We start from the raw sequence: 13,244 nt of genomic DNA, 5'->3' as shown, positions 1-13,244 counted from the left end.
CTTCTTGAGAGAGAGAGAGAGAGAGAGAGAGAGAGAGAGAGAGAGAGATGGACATGAGAAAGGGATAGGTGGAGAGAGAAAGGGAAAGGGAGAGTAGGGGTTTGTTTGTAAAGGGAGGATGTGTATACAAATCTTTCAATAAGAAAGAAAGGAAAGAAAAGAAGGGAAAGGAAAGAAGAGAGTTAAGAGGGAGATGGACTACTGGGGTGGCTGTGATTTTCTCAAATTCAGGTAAAGAAAGTGGAGGAAGGAGGAGGAGAGAAGGACTCCAATGATTTTGGTGAAAGAAGAGCTTCACAATTGAAATTTGAGAAAAGAAAGAGGAAGTGGAGGTGAGGTTTTTAGCTTTTCAAACTTTAGTTCTTCCATGGTTATATGAGTTTTAAATGAAAGAGAAGGAGAGAGAGAGAAGTGAGTTGGGAGAGGAAGCTGTTGCCAAGGCCAAGTTGCAGCCCAACCTCACGGCTTACTACTGTCCAGCTGAGGTCTTGGCTTGTCCTCCCCTATTTTGGTATTTTTAAATCAACTTTGTTTAGTATAATTATGAAAAAGATTTGAAGTAGCTATAGTTGGAATCCCACTGTTATTTAAACTTTAAAAGGGCATTGTCTGAATGAATTCATAAGAGGAACCTACTTTAAGGAAATTGAAATATACATGGAACCTAGGACACTAAGGCTGATTTGATTATATTGGAAGTATTCTAAGAGATCAGATCCAATGGTAAAGAGTAAAGGAAAGGAAACAAAATAAATGGAAAGTTTATGACTACGTATATATGAAATGATTGTGTAACATGACCCTACTAAAGTCCTACTAAGGCTACTAATACGGATTTGTCATAATCATTAGAGAACATAGTGGACCATGATCAAATAAGTTAACTACCCACTATCTTAGTCAATATTTATTGATTAAAGTACTATTAAGAGTTGATTACGTACCATGGACTGCTGTGTATTATGAAAGTTCGATCATTAGAGGAATTCTTGAATTCCAAGAGTACGCAGTCAGCCCAGAAGCACTTTACCAAAACGGACATAACTTCTTTTATAAAATAGTAAATGACGTTCCATCTTTTTTGTAAGAAAATAGACTCATAGATATTTCTATCCATATAGGGCACGGATACTAGTTCCTTCGAAATTGGTTCAGGTTTGACGCGAAATTTACCCAAAAACAGAGGACTGCAATTACTATTTTCAGCTTCAGTCCTTTGGCATAGTCTTGTGGACCTAGTTCGGGTCGTTAGGCCATTTAAAAATGCTCCTACATCAATTGGAGATTAAGAAACCTATGTAAAAGCCTAAGTATATGATTTGGTTGGATGGTGAGTTTAAAGTAAAAGGATCAAGTCTTGCAGTCAGTATCATATATAAAAAAGTGAAAGCTTAAGTTTAGGAGTGATTACATACTTGAATTATTAAGTTTGAAGTAATAAATTCTTATGTAGGTGATACAATTGCCAGAGAACGTTAGCAAAAAGTGGTTCTCACAGTAATTTTTGGACATTATCTATAGGCGAGGGAAATTCGGCCATATCCTTGCATGTTTTGCCATTTACAGTATATATATGTATGTCATTGCCTCTAAGATCTGTTTTATATTTTTATATGTATCAAATATTGTTTTCATGATTTTCTTTATGAGTGTGAGGCATGATAGACATAAGATAAAATTAAGGCGTCAAATGGACCGAAGCTAAAAGTTCTCAAAGTCCTTTCCAACAGAGGAACTAGGAAGGATAATGGGGTCTTTTGATGCCCACCCTGCTGGTATGGGACAGTCAGGGGAGGACCAACAAAGGCTCCATCAATATCCCGCTCCACCCAAATGTTGAAATTGACAATGACAACTGGGTGCCGAAGTTGGTAAGCAAGACATCAAAGAATAAAAAAATAAAAGAAAAGATTAAAGATACACTCTCAAGACACGACCCAGATCCTTTGAGCTAAAGAGCAAGAAAAGGGCGAGGCGTTGAGAGAGGAGCTTGTGGGATGAATGCTCAAGACATGATCCAGATCCTTTGATCTCAAGAGAAAGACAAGGGCGAGGCATTGATGGAAAACATCCTACCCAAAAGTAAGCAAGTAAAGGTAAAAGAATAAGAAAAACAGTAAGAAAGAAAAGATAGGTTAAAGAGGAAAAAGGATAATGTTGAGGTTGATTATTATTTGATTTTGAATGCCATGCATGTCAGTATATGTATGATCAGATATATTATATTTTCAGATTTATGCATTGACAAAAGTAGCACGTGATTTGTATGATTTTTTTTAGTCATGCATGTTTTACTTCATGATATGATTGTGTTTTCCTCACTAAGCTAGTTGAACTTACCCCATGGTATATAACTATTTTACAGAGCCAGAACTTGTGCCATGTCGTTGTGCACAATGTGTATTTGGTGATAGAGGTGTAGATTTTCCTTCTTCCAAGGAATAATCTGAAGATATAACTATTCCAGACTTTGCTAGACTTTTTGAAAGAATGTTGTATTAACTTTACAATGGATTACAGTATGTTTAATGTATTTGATAGATATAGACATATTAAGACTGTTAATGTGTAATGAAGTTATAAGTATGACAACTTAGCTTCCGCTGTAGAAATTTTGATATGTTTTCAGATTAGTTTTCGCTGTGTATATGTGTTTGGGTAAAAGAATTGTAAGATTATGCAGTTATTTAATGGTGGCCCGCGAGGGCCTGCACCCATATCTTACCTAGATTTGGGGGCGTTACAGTATGGTATCAGAGCAAGTTTTTAGGAATTATTGGACAACGGATTTGGGAAGTTTAGACCTAGGTCATTTAATTCATAGTTATCTATGGAGTAAAACAGAATATAAGTTATAGAAGACATATTTCACTTGGGGATTTTAATTGTGAAGTAGAACTAAGAGTTATTAATATTATAGAATTGGTAATGATATAACAACTAAGTATATGATTATTGTTCAAGTATGATAGATATAATTTACAATCAAGAGATTGTCGAAGTTATGTTGGCAGCTAGCTAATAAGTTCTTCTTATTGTGGTTGCCAGCAAAATGCCACCAAGAAGGAGAGGAGGAGCACGTCAGACTATCCCAGTTCAAGATGCTCCTGGTGTAGACCCTGGGGTAGCACAACAGGCTGCTAGTATTTGGAGCAATTCAAAAGGTTAGGACCCTCAGAGTTTATGGGCATTGGATCAGATCCCATTCGACCTCCGACTTGGATAAAGGAAGTGGAGATGATATTTGAGCTACTTGATATCACAGACCTACAGAAGGTGGCTTGTGCTACCTTTATGTTGAGGGGTGAGGCAGCATATTGGTGGAATTCTACCCGTCATACTCTTGAGGAAGGTCCACAACTATTGACTTGGGTTAGATTCATAGGTGCCTTTTTGGACCAATACTTTCCAATTGATTTGTGGCAGAAGAAGGAATGTGAGCTTCTTCAACTGAAGCAGGGTTCTAACCCATTATCTGAGTATGTTCAAAAATTTCAGGAGCTTTCGATATTTGCTCCTCATGTCGTGGATACAGATGAACGTAAGGCTCGACAGTTTGAGAGGGGGTTAAGTCCCCACATCCAGGATAGCATTATCATTTTGAAATTATCTACCTACAAAGATATGCTCGAACGGGCTAGGATGTTTGCTGGGTGTGGTACAGGATCACCTCCTATTGAGGATAGAAGTCATGGGAAACGTCCACAAGCTCCATTTGATGCTCGATCTACTCATTCCCAAAAACAACAGAGATCTAAAGATGACCAACAAGCTTCTATGGTTGTTTATCCCAAGTGTGGGAAGTCACATTGAGGTCGGTGCTTACTTGGGGTTAATGTTTGTTTTAGATGTGGATTGCATGGGCATATGGCTAGGGATTGCATGATTAGGGCAATCAGGGTGGACAGCAGCGCCAGTTCAGCCAGTTCTACCAGCCACTCCAGGATCGCCAGACTTTCCAGGGCCAGCAAATGGAGCAGACCAAATAGACAGGACAGGGATCGCAGAGTGTTCATAGTACCCACAGTGACCAGAAGCCTAGAGCTCAAGGAAGGGTCTTTTCCATGACTGCAAAGGATGCAGAGACTTCACCATCAGTGGTGTCAGGTACCCCTGCACTAAAGCCCTTGTTTACTATGATTAAATTAGTAGAATCTCATATAGATTATACTTACAATACGATAATTATTATGATGCATGTCAAGTATGTTAAGCATTGCAGAGCAGTTTGCATATATATTATTTGACTCAGGGTCCACATATTCCTTTATCTCACACTCTTTTGCTACAATGATATGTGTACTCCCCACAATCATGAATCACCAGCTGTGTGTAGCTACTCCATCAGGTGCTATGATATTAACAGACATGGTGTATGAGACTTGTATTATACAAATTGAGGGTAGAAAGCTAGCAGCAAATCTGGTTCTACTAGAGATGAAAGATTTTGATGTGATATTGGGCATGGATTGGTTGACCACCTACCATACCTGTATTCACTGTTTTGAGAAAGAAGTGGTTTTTAGACGAAAATATGAGGAAGAGTTCAAGTATTCCGGAGTTAAGTTGGGTGTATCATTGCTCCTATAAATATCAGCCATCCAGGCTAGGCGATTGATCCACCAGGGGTGCCAAGGCTACCTTGCCAATATTATAGATATAAGGGTACAAGGACCTCCTTTGGTAGACATAGAGGTTGCTAGAGATTTTCCAGACGTGTTTCCTGATGACCTAGTTGTCTTACCGCCTGACAGAGAGATAGAGTTCTGTATTGAGCTAGTGCCGGGCACAACCCCAATCTCTAAGGCACCATACAGAATGGCACCAACAGAATTGAAGGAGTTGAAGAAGTAGCTACAGGAACTTCTGAACAAGGGGTTTATTAGACCTAGTTCATCCCCTTGGGGAGCACCTGTATTATTTGTTAAAAAGAAAGATGGGTCAATGAGATTATGCATTGACTACAGAGAGTTGAACAAGGTCACCATAAAAAACAAGTATCCGTTGCCAAGGATAGATGACATGTTTGACCAGTTGCAAGGGGCAAAGGTCTTTTCCAAGATTGACCTTAGGTCAGGGTATCATCAGTTGAAGATTAGGAAAGATGATATCCCCAAGATTGCTTTTAGAACCCAATATGGACACTATGAGTTCTTAGTTATGTCGTTTGGATTAACTAATGCACCAGCAGCATTTATGGACATGATGAACCGAGTCTTCCATGAGTTCCTAGATCAGTTCGTTATAGTGTTCATTGATGACATCTTGGTTTACTCAAAGAGTGAGGAGGAACATGAGGAACATTTGAGGATAGTGCTTCAAAGATTGAAGGAGCACTAGTTGTTCGCCAAGCTCAGTAAATGTGATTTCTGGTTAGACCAGGTGAAATTTTTAGGCCACGTAATATCTGAAGATGGCATTTCAGTCGATCCCAATAAAATTGAGGCTGTGATGAATTGGACCAACCAGTGTTACAGAGGTCCAGAGTTTTCTAGGACTGGCCGGATACTATTGAAGATTTGTGGAGGGATTCTCCAGCATTGCCCTTCCCTTGTCTAAGCTGACAAAGAAGAGTTTTCAGTTCAATTGGACTAAGGAATGTGAAGGGAGCTTCAAGGAACTAAAATGGAAGCTGACCAGTGCACCAATATTGACCTTACCTTCGAGTTCAGAAGGGTTAGTGATCTACAGTGATGCATCTAGAAAAGGACTTGGTTGTGTACTCATGCAGCACAGGAAGGCAGTAGCTTATGCCTCTCGACAGTTGAAGCCGTATGAGCAGAACTATCCAACACACGATCTAGAGCTTGTAGCAGTGGTGCATGCCTTGAAGATTTGGAGGCACTACCTATATGGGGAGAAGTGTGAGATCTTCACTGACCACAAAAGTCTAAAATAAATCTTCACACAAAAGGAATTAAATATGAGGCAAAGAAGGTGGTTGGAATTGATGAAAGACTTGATGAAAGACTATGACTATACCATTAGCTACCACCCAGGCAAGGCAAATGTGGTAGCTGACGCATTGAGTAGGAAGCCTCAGGGGATTTCAGCAGCACTTCTAACTAGTCAGCCACACCTACTAGAGGATATACGGAGTCTTGACCTAGAGATTATAGAGAAAAATACCACATCCTTGATGGCAGCTTTGATAGTACAACCAACATTGATTGATAGGATCAAGTTTGCGCAAGGGAATGATATGTCCTTAGAGAGAATTAGGAAGGAAGTTCAAGAGGGCAAGAAGCCAAATTTTTCCGTGTCCATTGATGGGACTTTGAGATTCCGAGGTAGGTTATGTGTGCCAAATGACACCGACGTGAAATAGCTTATCCTAAGTGAGGCACACTCCTCACCCTACGCAATACATCCAGGTGGTACCAAGATGTATCGCTATCTTAGGGAGGTTTATTGGTGGAACAACATGAAGAGAGAGATTGCAGAGTACATACAAAGATGCCTAACATGTCAGCAAGTGAAGGCAGAGCATCAAAGGCCATCAGGACTCTTGCAGCCTTTACCCAGTCTTGAGTGGAAGTGGGAGCAAATATCTATGGATTTTGTTACAGCATTGCCGAGAACTTCCAGAGGGCATGAGGCTATATGGGTCATTATTGATAGGCTGACCAAGTCTGCTCATTTCCTACCTATTAAGATGAATTATTCATTAGACAAATTGGCCCAGTTGTATACAGATGAGATAATCAGGTTACATGGAGTGCCAGTTACTATAGTGTCAGACAGAGATCATAGGTTCACTTCACGTTTTTGGCAAAGTTTGCAGAAAGCCATGGGCACTCAACTTGACTTTAGTACAACTTTTCATCCGCAGACAGATGGACAAACAGAGAAGACCTTTCAAATTTTATAAGATATGTTGAGGGCTTGCACTATAGACCTCAAGGGCAACTGGTTAGATCACCTACCATTGGTGGAGTTTGTATATAACAACAGTTATCAGGCCACCATTGGTATGGCACCATATGAGGCTCTCTATAGTAGGAAGTGTAGATCTCCAATATGTTGGGATGAGGTAGAAGAAAGGAGATTGTTAGCACCAGAGATTTTACAAAGGACCTGTGATAAGGTCGAGTTGATTCAGAAGAGGATCAAGACAGCCCAGAGTCGACAGAAAAGCTGTACAGATAACAGAAGGAAGACTCTAGAATTCGAGGTGGGAGATATGATATTTCTCTGGGTGTCACCTATGAAGGGAGTCATGAGGTTTGGGAAAAAGGGCAAGTTGAGCCCTAGATATGTGGGACCATTTGAAATCCTAGATAGGATTGGGAAAGTGGCTTATCGAGTTGCATTACCACCTGCCTTATCTAGTATGCACAACGTATTTCATGTATCTATGCTCAAAAAGTATGTAGCAGACCCTTCCCATGTGCTAGGATATGAACCTCTACAGTTAAAGGAGGATTTGTCCTACGAAGAAGTACCTATACAGATTTTGGAAAGTAAACGACAAGTACTTCGTAATCGGACGATCTCTTATGTGAAGGTGCTTTGGAAGAATCACACAATTCAAGAGGTATCATGGGAGTGAGAAGAGGACATGCAGTCTAATTACCCACATCTTTTTGACAATTGCGGTACGTACAAATTTCGAGGAAGAAATTTTTATAAGGGGTGAGGAATGTAATACCCCTCCCTATTTCCAATTTATATGGGTTTTCGATTTTCTTTTGGAAAAATCTTATGTGATTCAGCTTAGGGACCTAATCCAAACCATTGTGTAATACCCCTCCCTATTTCCAATTTACATGTTTGTGATGGTAATATATATATATATATATATAAGTTTTATATGTAATTATAGATATCAATGTCATTAACGGGAACAAACAAGATAGTAGTTGGAATAGTTTGAAAATAGGACAAAAAAAGACAAAGGGGAGTTAAAGATGAGAGACTTTTGGGGATGGGATGACATGTATGTATGACATTGCACAAAAGGGAGTAATATAATATATAAATATTAATTTCATTGCACAAAAGGGGGGGGGGCTTGTCTATTGTTGGTGGAGAAAAAAAGGAGAGGAAGAGTGAGATAAATGTGGGTGGGACCTACCAATCCTTTCACCATTAACTCACCTTCCTCATTTGTTAGCTAAGAGACAAAGAAGAAAATCAAGAAAAGAAGAAGATAAGAGAAGAGAAAGGGGGAGGAATGCTCACGTACTAAGGGAGAGAGAGAGAGAGAGAGAGAGAGATGGAGGGACATGTGTGAGAGTGATGGATGGAGAGAGAGAGAGAGATATGGACATGAGAAAGGGATAGGTGGAGAGAGAAAGGGAAAGGGATAGTAGAGGTTTGTTTGTAAAGGGAGGGTGTGCATACAAATCTTTCAATAAGAAAGAAAGGAAAGAAAAGAAGGGAAAGGAAAGAAGAGAGTTAAAAGGGAGATGGACTATTGGGGTGGCTGTGATTTTCTCAAATTCAGGTAAAGAAAGTGGAGGAAAGGAGGAGGAGAGAAGGACTCCAACGATTTTGATGGACGAAGAGCTTCTCAATTGAAATTTGAGAAAAGAAAGAGGAAGTGGAGGTGAGGTTTTTAGCTTTTCAAACCTTAGTTCTTCCATGGTTACATGAGTTTTAAAAGAAAGAGAAGGAGAGAGAGAGAGAGAGAGAAGTGAGTTGGGAGAGGAAGCAGCTGCCAAGGCCAAGTTGCAGCCCAACCTCACGGTTTGCTACTGTCCAGCTGAGGTTTTGGCTTCTCCTCCCCTATTTTGGTATTTTTAAATCAGCTTTGTTTATTATAATTATGAAAAAGATTGGAAGGAACTATAGTTGGAATCCCACTGTTATTTAACTTTTAAAAGAGCATTGTCTGGATGAGTTCAAAAGAGGAACCTACTTTAAGAAAATTGAAATATACATGGAACCAGGACACTAAAGCTGATTTGATTATACTAAAAGTCTTCTACGAGACCAGCTCCGATGGTAAAGAGTAAAGAAAAAGAAACAAAAGAAAGGGGAAGTTTATGGCTACGTATATATGAAATGATTGTGTAGCATGGCCCTATTAAAGTCCTACTAAAACTACTAGTATGGATTTATCATAATCATTAGAGAACATAGTGGACCATGATCTAATAAGTTAACTACCCACTATCTTAGTCAATATTTGTTGATTACGTACCATGGACTTCTGTGTAATATGAACGTTCGATCATTAGAGGAATTCTCGAATTCCAAGAGTACGCAGTCAGCCCAAACGCACTTTACCAAAACGGCTATAACTTCTTTTATAAAATAGCAAATGACGTTCCATCTTTTTTGTAAGAAACTAGACTCATAGACCTTTCTAGTGATATAGGGTATGGATACTAATTCATTCGGAATTGGTTCAGGTTTGACACGAAAGTTACCCAAAAATAGAGGACTGCAATTACTATTTTCCACTTCAGTCCTTTGGCATAGTCTTGTGGACCTAGCTCGGGTCGTTAGGCAATTTAGAGATGCTCCCACATCAATCAGAGATTAAGAAACCTATGTAAAAGCCTAAGTATATGATTTGATTGGATGGTGAGTTTAAAGTAAAAGGATCAAGTCCTGCAGTCGGTATCATATATAACAAAGTGAAAGCTTAAGTTTAGGAGTGATTACATACTTGAGTCATTAAGTTTGAAGTAATAAATTCTTATGTAGGTGATACAATTGCCAAAGAACGTTAGCAAAAAGTGGTTCTCACAGTAATTTTTGGACATCATCTACAGGTGAGGGGAATTCGGCCATATCCTTGCATGTTTTGCCATTTACAGTATATATATGTATGTCATTGCCTCTAAGATCTGTTTTATATTTTTATATGTATCAAATATTGTTTTCATGATTTTCTTTATAAATGTGAGGCATGATAGACATAAGATAAAATTAAGGCGTTAAATGGACCGAAGCTAAAAGTTGTCAAAGTCCTTTCCAACAGAGGAACTGGGAAGGATAATGGGGTCTTTTGATGCCCTCCCTGCTGGTATGGGACAGTCAGGGGAGGACCAACAAAAGCTCCATCAATATCCCGCTCCACCCAAATGTTGAAATTGACGGTGACAACTGGATGCCGAAGTTGGTAAGCAAGACAGTAAGGAATAAAAAAATAAAAGAAAAGATTAAAGATACACTCTCAAGACACGACCCAGATCCTTTGAGCTAAAGAGCAAGAAAAGGGCGAGGCGTTGAGAGAGGAGCTTATGGAATGAATTTTCAAGACACGACCCAGATCCTTTGAGCTCAAGACCAAGACAAGAGCGAGGCATTGAGGGAAAACATCCTACCCAAAAGTAAGCAAGTAAAGGTAAAAGAATAAGAAAAAGAGTAAGAAAGAAAAGATAGGTTAAAGAGGAAATAAGATAATGTTGAGGTTGATAATTATTTGATTTTCAATGCCATGCATGTCAGTATATGTATGATCAGATATATTATATTTTCAGATTTATGCATTGACAAAAGTAGCACATGATTTGTATGATGTTTTTTTAGTCATGCATGTTTTACTTTATGATATTATTGTGTTTTCCTCACTAAGCTAGTTGAACTTACCCCATGATATATAACTATTTTACAGAGCCAGAACATGTGTCATGTCGTTGTGCACAATGTGTATTTGGTGATAAAGGTGCTGATTTTCCTTCCTCCAAGGAATAATCTGAAAATATAACTATTCCAGACTTTGCCAGACTTTTTGAAATAATGTTGTAATAACTTTACAATAGATTACAATACGTTTAATGTATTTGACAGATATAGACATATTAAGACTGTTAATGTGTAATGAAGTTATAAGTATGATGACTTAGCTTCCACTGTAGAAATTTTGATATGTTTTCAGATTAGTTTTCGCTGTGCATATGTGTTTGGGTAAAAGAATTGTAAGATTATGCCGTTATTTAACGGTGGCCGGCGAGGGTCTGCATCCATAACTTACCCGGATTTGGGGGCGTTACAATGTTTGCCTACTTGAAGTTTCACCATGATCTCATCTGGCAAGGTAACATGAACTCTTGTCAAAACACCCTTGAACATCCCCACCGTTGGAATGTTAAAATACCCGTAGAAGAAGGACTTTGTATTGATGTTATTGATTGATTTCACACCTCTCCTTCTTTTTGAGCTCAGCCACATCTGCTGCAGAATCCCGAAGATAACTAGGAGGTCATCCTCGTTCATCAGACAGAAATCCTTCACTATAACCCTGCCATCAATAAAGAAGTAGGAATCTACCACAAAGTCTCTTAAGGTACATAGACTCTTAATGAGACAGGCTCGAGTACTAGGAGTAGTATTCCTTGTTTCCATGCCAATGCTTAAGCCAGTGTGTTTCTCAAATATGCTTGCCATCGAGCCTAGTATCATGTTTGCGGCTACTACGAAAGTGTCACTGAATTCTTTGTGAAGAATCAGATCACGTAACATCTCGAGAAACCTCAACACTAATTCTTGATCTCCGCTGGCTGGTGGTTCAAGGCCATATTCAGTGAGCACTCTCTTCATTGAGTTATTGATCGCGATCATAGTCAGTCGGAATTGTTCATGATTCCAATCTTGATCAGTCTTCTGCCTCATCAATTCATTAAGCGCATCATTCTTCTTTACCATTTCAGCCTTGGCATTCTCTAGGAGGATTTGCAATTCAGTAAGCTCATCATTCTTCTTCGCCGATTCAGCCTTGATATTCTTTAGGAGGCTTTGCATTTAGTAAACTCATCATTCTTCTTTGCCAATTCGGCTTTGGTATTCTCCAAGAGGCTTTTCAACTCAGTAAGCTCATTATTCTTTTTTGCCGATTCAGCTTTGGTATTCTCCAGGAGGCTTTGCAATTCATTCACCTCTTGCGGCTTTGGCAATGGTATGTTTTGGAAACCAAAAGGACCCAACGGTACCACTGTTTCTAGAATGAAGGTATCATATTGACATTCAAGGAAGCGCTTTTGGATGCGTACAGTAGCTTTACCCTGACGGTTTACTCGAAAGTTCTTAGAATGCAAGAAACTAAAATTTTCCTTTGTACACCAGAAAACTTCCTAAAAGGCACTTCCTAATGAAGCATGTTTTAACATAAAGGGAACAAAATTAACAGAGAAAAGTTGATGCTAAAAAAACAAGAGGAAATTTAGGGTTTTGGCTTTCGAGATTTTATAAAAGGTAGATAAAAGCAGGCTTTGAAAGCTACGAACACTCTAAAGCTCGAGAACAAGTTTAGAACCAATAGTTTATAACTGCATGCACACCATATGTACGACAAGCATTTCAAAACTAGAAAATGGTGCCTGGGTAGTGATATCTTAGAGCTTAAGTTTTATAGAACGGATTCTTGATATATGAGGAGTGTAATCAAGCATGCACATTCAAGAAAAAGAAAAATCAAGCATGAACATAAAATGCAGCTAGTATTAGACAGCTTTACTATTAAATCGGCTTCACTATGGTAGGTTGAAGGAATTTGGATACTTTCCATCCCACTGTACCCTTCAACCCCATCTCACGCTTGTACGTACATGTGAAAATTCAGCACCTATTCCTTTTGCTTTCATATATACCCTTCTTTACCCTATAATTAAATGGCTGAAAGTGGGACAAGTGTTAGATCCTTGCATGTACTTCTAGGTGAACATAGCTGCATAGAATTCAATCTCTCCCCACACCCCATGATGGTGTGAGATGGGTTTGGAAGGTACAGCTGGATGGAGAGGATCCGGGCTCAGGTTAATGAAGTAACGTAGGTACTAACATGTCCCAGATTAAAGAGCACACAGTAAACATTAATTATTTCCAGGATTCCCAAAGTAAGAGCACTGAGACTTCTGTAGAAAGAAGTAAAGAAACGACTGCATATATAAACCCAACACTAAAACTCCCAAAGGAAACATAATTGATAAAACTATGATACCTCATAGACAAATTTATAACCCAAAACCTCATTCCATGAAGATTTAACATAAGTTGAGGAGAATTACCTTGAAGAAAAGAGCAAATCAAACAGAGAGAGAGAGAGAGAGAGAGAGAGAGAGAGAGAGAGAGAGAGAGAGAGAGAGAGAGAGAGAGAGAGAGAGAAATCCAATTGCAGATTTTCTGGCAAAAAAGGCTTCAAAATCTGGGACCTCAGAATTCTCGGTGTCTTTCCCAAGACACGTTGCTGATTATGTAGAAAATGATATCCTGGGCAGGCATAGCTTTAGATTCTCCTAGGGTGATGCTTTCTTTCTCTGCTGATGGCCATGCCGAAGGTGGAGTTTGTTAGC

General features: G+C 39.1%; 1 protein-coding gene across 1 annotated transcript; it reads left to right on the top strand.

The window, feature by feature from the left end:
* The first annotated feature begins 3,183 nt into the window (after positions 1 to 3,183).
* Positions 3,184 to 3,813, top strand: LOC122082302. Its single transcript, XM_042649761.1, has one exon. The coding sequence runs from the start codon at positions 3,184 to 3,186 to the stop codon at positions 3,811 to 3,813; it is 630 nt and encodes a 209-aa protein (XP_042505695.1).
* Positions 3,814 to 13,244: the final 9,431 nt, after the last annotated feature.

The sequence above is a fragment of the Macadamia integrifolia genome, chromosome 6 (assembly GCF_013358625.1).
Source record: "Macadamia integrifolia cultivar HAES 741 chromosome 6, SCU_Mint_v3, whole genome shotgun sequence".
NCBI lineage: Eukaryota > Viridiplantae > Streptophyta > Magnoliopsida > Proteales > Proteaceae > Macadamia > Macadamia integrifolia.
Note: the sequence above shows the minus strand (reverse complement) of the source record. Positions and strands in the feature narration are given on the sequence as shown.